Consider the following 13,211-nt stretch of genomic DNA (forward strand, 5'->3'; position numbering starts at 1 on the left):
TGCAGTTATATGATTACATAGTTAAATAATGTCTTATATCTTGCAATATATCTCTTAAAATGGACGACATGAAATCCTTGACAACGATATACAGTTTCATAATACTTCATGGCCACTGTTTTATATAAATTATGATCATTATTGCTTAGAATTAAAACACATCACAGTGCGACCTTCCATTCTAAGTCTGACGTTTAATTCTTGTCAAGCAACGCAAGTTTTATTTAATTCAATTTTATTTAAATATACATATATCTAAAATACAAAAGATGTTTAACTCGATTTTAAAAATGTATTATGTCTCTTGAATTTTTAAAGCATATTTCAGAAATTTAAAATGTTTCTAAATGTCTTCCTAAATTTTTTATAAATATTTTTAAATCTCTTTTTAAGTGTTTTTATTAAATCTCTTTAAATATTTTAAAATGCCTTCTAAAGTTTCTTTGAATTTCTATTTGCTTTGAATTTGATTAGGCTTCTGTCGATTTGCAAAAAATCTGTACCTTTCTTTACCTTGTGCAAAAAAAGAAAATACACGTAATATATTGAAAAATCTTGTTTTTAATAATTATAGTTTTATTAATGAATAAAAAATTATCATTCTTGTTGGCTGATCAATTTGGCTTTCGAATGACTTCTTATCTCGTCAATCGCAGATCATATATTTATGCGAACACAAATTTAATTAACAGCTCTCTCTCTTTTTTTTGAAATTAATAACATAAATATATTTGTATAATCTGAGTATTTTGTACTATTTTTTAGTATTATTTGGCCATTATTTTTAATTCAATTTTGCAAATCACTTTGAATAAATGCCACCATGACAGCGCATTTGAATTGTTTTCATGGCTCAAGCATTCAATCAACGATTTTAACATCTCACATGACAAATTTTATTATCGTTAAAAATTCTTTGCGCGCTGTATTTATATCTACTTTGATTCTAAATCGGATTTTATGTTTCGTCACAAAGTCATTTCTCAATACAATATGGTTGATGTATTATCGAGTATACGACGAAGAAGGCTAACGCTAGGAGTAATGATCCACTAAGATCACCTAATGCCGTTAAATAGGGGATCGCCGAGTTATCAGGATCGATTTTATACCTCCACATTGCGTGAATAATTATGTGCGCGACGTATAACAATAACAATACCTGAAAAAATAAAGAAATTTTATTATTTTATCCTTACTTGTTATTCAAAATAGAGACTAAATAAGAACATTGCGTAACTTACTTGTAACACGGAAACGACTATGTAGGAGATTACGAAATACGCATATAAAGTACAATTGCCCGGGTTTAATACGTCAGCGATAAAGACGAAAATCAATTGACCAGGAATTGCCATTGCAACGAGTAATCTAGCGGTTGTCGCATATGGCGCTGTAAGGAAGAAAAATATGTCAAATATTGTACGGGAAATTCCTGCTTAGAAAATTCAAGCATGGAAAATTTCTTGAAAGAGTTTTATTCAAAAATGTTGATTTCTCTGAATAAAAAAGAAAGATAAATATATATAAAAAAGGATAAAAGAAAGAAAAAATATATAGAAAATATAAATAATAATATATAAAGAAAGAAAATATATTTATATATAGAAAATATAAATAATATATATATGAAAAAGTTATGAAAAATTATAGAAAAAAATAGTATAATCAGTGTATAATAATTTTAAATAATTTTAAATTTTATCAAAATTTAGAGTTTTCAAAAACAGAATATTTTCGTGTGAAAAAGAAATAAAAAAATCGCGCTAAAGAATGTATACCAGATTATATCCTTTTATATAGAATTATACATACATCCTACGAAGAGTGCTGTCCACGGAAACACCCAAATTTTTCCGTGTGGCGGTAAAATTCCCATGATGGAAGACTGATGTAACATAGTTGACATTCGAGACGCTTGCACCGATACTAAATTGCCGCCAATTCCATTAATAACTGGTTGGAAAACTTCAAATCCTTCAAAAGACTCAACCATTCTTTCAAGAACTAATCCACCTCCGCTAAAGATGAAATAAAAATATAATTAAATAAAATAAAAACACATTATAATAATCGAATTACATAATTAATTATTAACATAATTACGCAAATTAAAATATGAGCAATATAAAATTTAAAAAATGATTTATATAATAAAATTAATAATCAGTTAATCATGAAAGAAGATTGAATATTTATCATCCGAATATTTATTTTCTTTAATATGTTACGCATAAACTTGGTCATATTCAGATGAAATTATTCAAAAAAACGAAGATGTATATGTGTCTAGTATGTAACATGTCACTTTAGACTAACCCACTGATCAGAAGAGCAGATAGAATAGGAACCCAGCCAGACTTCAATACACTGCTCGTATATTTATTCTTTAATACGATCAGGATCCAAAGTGGTAAGAGCACAAGAAAAAACCCAAGGACGATGTACAATACCCATATTTCGGCATTTAGTCTGAGGAAGAATTCCGAGGCTATGAATGAGAGGATGCTAATGGATACAACATCACCGATAGATGCAGCCAAAGGAGTTGCTAAATTGTCTGGATTCATCTTGAATCGATGGGATATCATGATTACGGCAATCATGACGAAATCTATAAAGGTAAAGAAAAATTTTATCAATAATTTGGACCTCGATTTATCAATGTACTCTATTGCATCTACCTAAGGAAGATACATGGATTTAGATTTTATTATAACGAATACCAAATGTAATAATTTGGAAATTAATGGAAAAAAATTACAAGAAAGGAAGAGTTATAAAGAGGAATAATTTTAAAAAATTATGAAACTGTTACAAAAAGAATAAACATATTTACATTATAAAAATTGTCAGGATTATTATGCACGGAGAAAAATATGAAATGTCAATAACAAATGGCACGAATTATGATTTGAATTTAGAATGTGAGTACATAAATTACACATAATATTTTGCTAGATCGAAGATTTGTGAAATATTTGATATGTGATATAGATTTGTGATATATTTGAAAAATATTCACGCATTAACAAAAGAATAAAAAAAAAAGATCTTTATGACAAACGATATGCATAAAAAGAGTATCTGTGCATAAGAAAAAATAATCTGTTAGTGTAATGCGTGAAAACTGAACTGCGATAGCAATCATTATTAATGCTAATTGCTGATAAATGGCGAATAGATTACCTTACACAAGTGTCGATTCATGGGAGCAAGCGCGTAAGCGGCGGTTCATTAATCAATGTTTAATAAGCACACCGACGAGAGGATGGTTTACCTAAGATAAAGCAGGAACTTGTTGCTGTGCACATGCACGAAACCGCCAACAATAACGCGTGATTCCAGACGAAGCCGTTTCCATTGATCGCGCCTACTCCCATTCCAAATACCGATAGGCATAGAGCCGCGACTATCGCTTGGATCTGCACCAAGGCGATGTTACCGATGATCATCTTGATGATCTCTCGTCGACCCTTCATGTTGCCTAAATTCGCTTGAGTGCATAAACGCGACGCCAAACACATATCAAGATTACCCTTTAGACCTTGCAACGCCGTAGTCAAAATTAACAATTGAGGGACTTCCGTAAATGCGGACAAGTTCTGGAATCAAATATATACAGAAATTAAAATAATGATATATATGTGATATATATGTTTTTTATCGCATGGATTGTGTTAGACACATATACGCATTATGATAAGATTGTAAATAATAAACAATAATGATAATTATTATAAATATCGCATATTTTTTGTGATCATATAAACATAAAAGCAATGAAAAATGCCTTGACTTTTTAGTATTAATTTTTGAAAATAAAATTGGCGAGAAGAAATTATTTTTAAACATATTTCTTATGCTTGAAATTAAATATTGTATTAATCAAATAAAAATCCTAAAAATGTTTACTTAAGACGGATTTAAAATGTAATAAGAATCTGTTATTGAATTATATCCCAGAAAATTGCAATTTTTATTAGCATAAATTTATTTTTATCTTTAAATATATATTATTGACGAAAAAAGAGAGAGAGAGAGAGAGAGAGAGAGAGAGAGAGAACTTATGAAAAAATTAATGTATATTTATTACTATTATTAATTTAATACTATTTAATATTATTATTTCACTCTAGTTAATCGAAATGTTCAATTTTTTTATTTTTTTATTTTTTTAACTAACTCGTTTTAAAAGTCTTTGTCTGAAATCTACTTAAAAATGTGGATACTCAAGATGTTTATAATCACAAGTAAAGAATGATACAAGATATCCTGGTTTGCGATCGATAAATGTATCGGATCCGATAAACATTCAGAGAGAAATTGGCTTCGACATTTTTTTTCCTTGCTAATAATAGTTATTTTTTTATCTTTGGACAATGACAAATACCTTATCCTGATAAGAAGACAGTCTGAGAAACAAAATAAATTGTTCGAATTTCTTTGTTAAAAATCCCTTACCTTTGCGGTAGTGAGAACACGGCCTGCTCCGATAGTGCCCATACCAGCGATAAGAAAAGGTACTGATACTTGAACAATTGTGTGATACCATTTTTCATTCCTGATATTTCTTTTGTCTCCATGTTCATTTGGGTCGGCACGATAGTCCGGATCAGGATCCGAAATGGCGACTGACGAGATTGTTACTATGGAGCTACCACTGGAAAGAGATCCACCACCGCCAGACATGTCTTTCTTATCCTTTTGGCCGTTGGTTGTCTTCAAACCCGCTATCAAGTAAGCATTAATACATAGTTTCTTATCTAATAGGTCAGGAATATTCAAATAAAATTTATTATATCTGTATTTTCTAAGTAACATAGTTTAATACAAGATAAACTATTTTTTCGAATACGCGGACAAATTTTAAAAATATTTAATTTTTTGTAGAAAGTTTTATATAGATTAATTAATTTGTAATTAATTATTTTTGCGATAAATTACATCAAGACGCGACATGATTGAACAAAAATTTTTATACATCTAATTTTTATACATCTAATCGATAATAATTTTTTGAATTATGTCATGTTATATTCGAATTATATTGATATCATTTTAATCGCAAAAATTTTATTAATCTTTAAATTTCATTAAATTATTTTCGAAAAAGATAAATTAAAAATATAAAAAATTTAGATTTTTTTATTATATTAAAATAGTGATTACTTTCTAAAAATTACAAACTGTGTTTTTGTATCTATAATAAAGACAATCTATTTATTTCTAAAGATATATAAATAGAAAATTAAAAGATTAGGAAATTAGAAACTTAGAAGATATAAATGGAAAATTGTTTTTCTTTTTTTAAAAAATACAGTTTTACAAAAAAACAAGCGTTACTCTTTTTTTAAATTCTTTTTAGATATTAATATTTTTATATTTTCACTGCAAGTTGAATTTTCGTTATTTTTAATGTTTTAGAATTTGAAATAACCATCATTATTTTAAATATTATATATACTAATTGAATACCGACACAATAAATTTTTTTTGAAAATTGGAAATGCTAATAATATAATTTTGATTGCTATACAATTTTATCAACACATGCTATAGATGTAATAAATAGTCACGTAACATATAGTTATAATATGAAAAAATAATATTAAAATAATATTAAAATAAAGCCTTTTTAACTTTAATTACAAATTTCTCGAAATTATGATGTAGTGGAGCAATGTGAAATTAAAATTGTATTCAATATTTAAAAAATTATGGAAAATGGTTAGTCTTATATTTTTTTGCGTGTATATTCGAACTATACAAGAAATATGATGATAATTCATCGATTAAACTTGATATTGTTGGTCTCGATATTTAAAGGCCAAATATATTATATAACTTTGCTAAAATGGAGAAATTAAAAAGCAAAAATTTGATTAGAAACTTATTGATATTCTATTAATAATTTTTTGATCCGATCATACACACATAATTAGCCATTTTTTCGTAGGTTTCTTAAATTTCGTTTTTAACAAGTTTTTTCACTTTTGATTGATTCATATAAAATCTAAAAAAGGGAAACAAGCTCACTAGTACACGAATAAATAATCTTCTGGTAGCGTTCAACGTTTCCGTATCTTCTCCGTATAAACACACTTGTATTCCGCAAAGGCACGAAATGATCAAGTTTTTTCTCTGTACCGAGATTATATACCGTTGCGAATTTATAGTATTTTGAATTTTGATGGTCATGGAACGTTCAGTGCGTTCATGTTGCGTTAAATAATCGGAGAGTCACACAGTATTGTGTCATTATTATAATCACCATTATACATATGCGCAAATTCGCGCGACTTTGCGCATATATATAATGGTTTTTCTTTTTCCCCACCACATCCGCAAACATATCATTATCACAATTACTTTGTTCGTTTCTAAAAGAGCTAAAACTTACTTTAAAGTAATGTAGGAAAACTTGCAATGGTGACATTGTCGGAATATTCGCTAATTTTAAAAATTTTATACAATCCTTTCATACATATATTGTATTTTATTATTTCCCAGTATCATTTGATACTGTGCAAAGCAATCTGGAAATTCGTTTGTCAAATAAATTGTCAAATAAATTTGTGTGAGATTTATGGCATTTTTATATAATATTATATATTAGTTTTGTCTGCGTGGTAAATTTATAAATGTTTTTCATATATTATATCCCTTGGAGTTACATAACTCGGTTTGATAACGCACGTTACTTTTTAATGTAATTTTTGTCCTTTAAATTTTTATGATTATTCTAAACAGATAAGAAAAAAATAGGTCGGATAAAATACATATAACAAAACTAGAGCATTAACGAGAAGATCGTGTAAATTGATAAGTTAATAAATGAACCGTGTTGTATTTTCTAAGTACATAAAATTACTTATTTTGTGAGTAAAATTTTCATATAATTAGCGATTATTTTATCCCTATATCTACTTTTGCACTTTGTATATTGGAATTTTTATGCTAATTTCACAGTTTGGGGTTTCTTACCGGCAATTTTTTTCATAACGACAGGTTCCGCATTGATGTTGTCCGTGTTTAGTTTCTTGTCGTTGATTTTGTCTATGTTTTCGAATTTCAACGTATAATTATCGTCACTGGTCGGTATTGTAATACGAGGTATGGTGAAGGCTTGATCCCTGACTCTTCTGGTGTCGTCTGCTACATTGTTATTGCTGCTACTGTTGTTATTCGGTACTGTTATTTCTATGCCATTCAACAATACCGGATCAGTTCGCGAGTCCGGAATAGCAACCATATCTAAAATCCAATGAATCAATTAGATAGAAGCCTCGTCGCGAGGCAAAATATAAAAGTTTTCGATCGTTCGCGTATGCGTTTAATATTTAAAAAACGAAGACTATATAAATAAAGAAACCGCAATAATTTTTCCGAAAAGAGCGTCGAATTAATAGTTGAAGGTTATTAAAAATAATAATATCTACTTATTATAAAGAATTCTATTAAAAATAATAATTATCTATTAATTTTTAATTATTATTGGAAATTTATATAGCATCGTTTTTATATTAAAACAACACTCCTTTGTGCGAGTTATATTTAAGTTTAAATATGATAATTAAAACCTTTGATGCGATGCTATAAATTAATATTATAATTTTTATAAGAAATGACAACAAGAAAATTTTGAGAAAATTATGAACTATAAATAAATAGATTACACTAATTTATTTCTTATTATATTACTTATCAAATTCTGTCTCTCTCTTTCTGTTTAAAACACACACATATACAAGCTGAATTATTAGAGAAAAAAATTTGAGAGAAGAAATATATTCTTCTATATAATGTATTTGAGAAACAATATTCAAATTATAAATCTTTACTAAAGAAAAATATGAAGAGTAAGCAAAACTCACGCATTGATGAAAATATGATCAAATAAATTTGATAAATTTGATAATTTCGTGAAAATTGTTTCATATAAGTCTTTAGCTTTCATATTATATTAATAAGATTTTATTGTATATGCTCATACCGAATCCGCTAACGTTGATTGTTGTCCACTTTAGGATCAACTTGTGATAATTTCACGTCGGATCTGCCAATTTCCGCAAGCTTTGAACTGAAAAATTGAAAATATGGTAATTTATTTAGAGATCAATCAAAAAATTATTTATTGCCATTGTCGAACAACTGGTCAATCAAATAACTGGTACTACCTATTTTAGCAATATATACATTAGCGATTTTACAATCGTTATCGCACGATAAATCACCTGTCCAAACTACTGTAATTACATTTATGTGTGTTTTTTGACCGATACAAAACATCGTAGCGCTTATCAAGAAAAAGTGAGTAATGAGAATGTAATGTACGAAAACAAGAAAAATGAAAATCAGAAAATCGGAATTTACGCAAATTTACGTCATATATATGCAAATCAAGGAGCTCAAGTTAAAATATGAATAATTCAAATGTTTTTCGAATTCGATTGACGTAAAAAATCTGAAATATTGGAATTTTACTTTAGTTACAAAGATCTTACAAAAATATATAAAAAAATCAATAGTTGTTTAATATAAACCTAATTGTTCGTTGGCGCCGGACATAATTCATAATGGGCAATAAAAACGCCTGCTAGCCAGAAGCGATCGATGCTAACTGATCGATGCTAACAGTTTAGATTGTGTATCTTCATGTCGTAAGTCGACCATACAAATAATATCAGTCGCAATCTTATCAGTGACATGGTTCTATTTGCTGAAACTTCTACAAAATTTTAATTTATCTTTGTTTAACAATTTTCTATCTACAAAAAAAAATATGTATCACAGAAAACTTTGCTCTACTAAAAAAATAAAAAATTATTTATTCAACAGAGATCCTACTAGTTTATATTTATATTAAAATAATTTATATTAAAACTTAGAATCTTTTAAATAAGAACCATTTATTGAAACATATTTAAGAAATTTTGATGTGCTATAAAATAAAGATAAACTCTTTGAAGAAAAAAATATATCTTTTGTGTTCAAAACAACATTCAAAACAATATTCGAATTATATATATTTGCTAGAGAAAAATATGAAGAGAAGGTGAAAAGATATATATTACTAGAAACGGGTAAACAATTTGTGAAAAGAAACAGTTATTTTAAAAAAAATTTTTTTTTAATTAAAGAAATAATATCCCAGAAGATGTTTTTCTGTTATTTAAATATAATCATATACAAATAATTATGTATAGTCAGTTCTTAAATTTTGTACGGAATGATCATATAAACATCCTACATTAATATTATATTTTGTTTTTTGAACAGATATTAAAAGAATAATTTTCGATTTATCTTCGCTCGGTTTTAAAAAACTTTAATATTTCTAATTCTCTATTAGAATTACATCGAAGATTAAACCCAAACTAATACGAAGTTAAATTTTATAATGTATAAGTTTTATTCCCAATTGTGGCACATTTTCATAGAAGAAGTAAATGTAAACAATAAAAAATATACATCGAAGCAATATATTTTTTTTACAATTATTTGTTGGGTGACTAAAATAATCATGACTAGACAAGTTATCACTCTAACCCGTGGACTTGATGCTCCTTGATGTAACACAATATGCAAAATCAGCGGGAACGTTACCGGATTGATAGAGGCAACTAGAGTTCTGTCGCGTCGCGATAATCTGATCGCACGTGTCGCATGAATTGAATTACGCGTGAATGTGCGAGAAGGGACACGCGTACCTTTTTGCCACACTTATCTGGGAAAGTTCTGCGGTTTTTGATCCGATAAAATCGGAAAAATCCAACTTGGATCGCCCAAGATAAATTATGCGAATAATTTATATCGATTTATCAAATTTCATTACAATTGCCATCTAAGAACTGATTGATAGATATATTAAATAATAAATAATAATAATCATGACATAGTTATTAATATTACACAGATCTTGCTAATGAAATATAATTTTATTATCTTATAATCGATTACATAAATAAGTAATAATTAATTAATTGATTATATTGATAGATAGCCACTGCTAATATTATTTATTTCAACATACATATATTTATAATCAGTGGTCTGGATCGGTGTAATAATTATTTAGTGCATGATATTGCAATAATCACAATTTCTTTTTATAATAAGAATAAAAATAATTATTATCTAATTATTCGTTTAGATATGAAAAAAGTTGTTTTTTAAATTTTTTATCTATAAAAACTTATCACGTGCAAAATAAATTTGTACTCTTTTAAATTAAATATCTATAAATATAAATAAAAAAATCTCAATTATAGTATAAATCTCAACTATAGAATAATTATCTGACTTTTGATATTTTAAAAGCACGCAACAATTTTTAAAATTATATCAATTGCTGATAAAGAAAGGAAAAAATTATTCAGATATCACGTATCGATACTCACATAGAAAGCTTACATTGAATTTGCGCCAGCGTGTCGAATTTAATTGATGGAATACTTGTTCCTGGAGAATCCGTCAGAAATGACGATGAGGACGGTACTAGCACCGATTCCGGTCCCAATTTCCTCTTGAATGCTCTATAACTCCAAAGTTTAGCGGGCACCCTTTTCCGCGACTCGCGTAAAACCACCCACAATGAGTTCAAGCACTTCGGGATTTCCAGCGTTATTAAATATTGTACACTCTATATGTCAGATGAGAAGAAAACCGGGTTTCCCTTTTCCGTTCTTCAGAGCGCACGGAAATGTCCGCGTGCCACGCACGGTTCGGCTTGACTGATAAAAGGAAGCCGTAGCTCGATTGTCAGTACTCCTCCTTGTTCTTGTTGAGCGTTCGTGTGCCTACCTCACGTGCGCTATCTCGCCGGTAGTAGGTGGGAGCTAGATCCTGAGGTGAATCGCTGAGATCGATTAGCAAGTGCTTCGAAAATTAATTAGATTCCCCCATTTTCTTGGGATAGGGAATCTTCATGATCAAGTTTGAAAGAAGTGTCATTGAGAATTACGGAATTTATGTTAGTGAAAAAAATTAGTATTCTATTAAAATAGGATTTAATTGAGTAAAATAAAATTAATTATCAATAAATAGAGAAAAAAAATATATATATATATATATATATATATATATATGTATATATACATATATACGTTATCAATAAATAGAGAAAATTTACATTCTATTAAAATAGGATTTAATTGAGTATAAAATCAAATTAATATACATTATCAATAAATAGAGAAAATTTATTAATCAAATATACTCACAAAATTCGAAAGACTAGCGATTGTGATCGCTTGTGAATTTTCTTCGTCGATAAATAATATGAAATTTTATATCTATATATATAATAATAATCGATAAAAAAAAGGAAAATTTACACTAATAATGAATCATTTAATGCAAATTGTTTGCTAAGTTTTCTAAATAGAATTACGTGAGATCTTCACATTTTTTGTTAATATTCTCGTTTAAGAACTCTTAAGATGTTTTAGAGAAAAAACCCTCTGGACTTTTAACTCAATCAAAACAATTAAGTTTTGAGTTGCCTTTAAACATATTATGTGTGTGTCTATTATATTTAACAATCGATAGTGATTTCTATTGAACTGTTATTAATACCGGCATTAATATTATCACTTAACGTACGACGTAAGCAATGCCATGCTGTTTGCGTCATCGAATTGTTAAGTTTTAAAGTACTTGCTTGGAGAAAACGTCAATATGCCTTCAAGAATGAGTCACGAATCGATTTGTACACGATACCTTGTACGATACGTACAATTTTATGCTAACTTTAATTCGTTCATTAATCTAACGAATATACGAGTTGTCCTTTCGCATACGTAACCCATGAATATTGTATTGCCCACCTCATCGACTACACGATCGACATCCCGTGCACGCAAACGTGACCTTACATTCGTTGGGATTCACATTATTTTGTGACCGTCAAAGGTGGGGAAATACCGTGTCCGGCATGAAAACGGACGCTTATTATTCGCAAGGTTTATCATATATTTTTTTAAGCATAATTTTAAACCGTCGATTACATATTTCACTTGAGAACAATGATGTTACCTCGGCTCGAGCGGATATTAATGATTAATTATATCTCGGTATAGACTGACATGATTGACGCTCACATATCTCGAACGAGATCAAATGAGAAAATATAAGAAAGAAAACGCAAATATGAAAAAAAATGTGCTATAGTAAATTTGTAAATAATACTTCGCAAAATATTAGCACGTCATTTGTAATTCTTGATCATTGTATAATTTTATATTTTTTTATTTTTGTTAAAATTCAATAGATAATTTTTAATAAAACTTTTTATTTAGAAAACATAATAGAACATGTAAGAAAAATAATTTACTTTTTCTTATTAAAAATATGCGAATAAGCAACTAAAATAAAAAGCTAAAATAGGCCGATTTTCGCCTGTAACATAAATCATGCAATCTTATATTTTTTCTTACACTATTATTATTATTATTAAGCGTTATATACATATAAATTCTATCAATGTATGTATGATAACATAAAATAATAGTAATATTTACATAATAATTTTAAGTGATTTGTTTCTGTTATAAAATATTTTCGTGTTTTAAATATATCGGAAAATAATAGATTGTATAAAAATTGTCTAAGATATAAATGTATAAATTATTCACGTATGTTATGAATATTTGGAAGAGTTTAGCATTTAGATGATAATCTTGTCTGTAAGATGCATACTTATTGTTAGCATTTGATAAAATAGGGATTTTTCTTAATAAGTGTTATTAACTGCACTCTTTGAGAACGTGTTCAGTGATAAACATGCGTAATTCGATGTAGTTCGCGAAATACAATGTGAACTGATTGTCACCGATAACTGACTATATATTAGATATTTCACTTATTATTCCCACGAATTTCAACTTATCTACTAGATTAATTACATGATATGGATGTGTATACACGTGATGAAATGTATACATTCGACATAGTATACATAGTTATACATTCGAAAGTAAATATTCAACGATTATATGATAAAAATCAATGTAAATGTTAACATTGAAAATGTTAAAGTTTTTCCATGCCACGTCAACAGCATAGACATGTGTATGTGCGTGTTTCGGTATTTTAATTATTGAAAAAATTAATTTGAAGAATGATTGAAAAATTAATTTTATCGATAATGTATGCGATCCTATCGAATTAACTAAAATTCTTGAAACTATTATTATTATCAACTCGGT

At 27.9% G+C, this 13,211-nt stretch overlaps 1 protein-coding gene across 2 annotated transcripts; it reads right to left on the reverse strand.

Moving 5' to 3' along the window:
- Positions 1–402: 402 nt before the first annotated feature.
- LOC105254153 (solute carrier family 41 member 3) lies at positions 403–10,779 on the reverse strand. 2 transcript variants are annotated; one of them, XM_011262658.3, is made up of 9 exons: positions 10,417–10,779; positions 7,997–8,083; positions 6,988–7,257; positions 4,465–4,733; positions 3,281–3,605; positions 2,320–2,614; positions 1,816–2,021; positions 1,245–1,393; positions 403–1,162 (listed from the first exon to the last, which is right to left on the reverse strand). In XM_011262658.3, exons 3-9 carry the CDS (start codon positions 7,253–7,255, stop codon positions 977–979), a joined length of 1,698 nt encoding a protein of 565 aa, XP_011260960.1. In that variant the 5' UTR covers positions 7,256–7,257; positions 7,997–8,083; positions 10,417–10,779; the 3' UTR covers positions 403–976. The 2 variants fall into 2 exon arrangements, with proteins under 2 accessions (XP_011260960.1, XP_011260959.1); XM_011262657.3 differs by having other exon boundaries at positions 10,404–10,779.
- Positions 10,780–13,211: the final 2,432 nt, after the last annotated feature.

Source organism: Camponotus floridanus, unplaced genomic scaffold (genome assembly GCF_003227725.1).
Source record: "Camponotus floridanus strain SB8 unplaced genomic scaffold, Cflo_v7.5 scaffold156, whole genome shotgun sequence".
NCBI lineage: Eukaryota > Metazoa > Arthropoda > Insecta > Hymenoptera > Formicidae > Camponotus > Camponotus floridanus.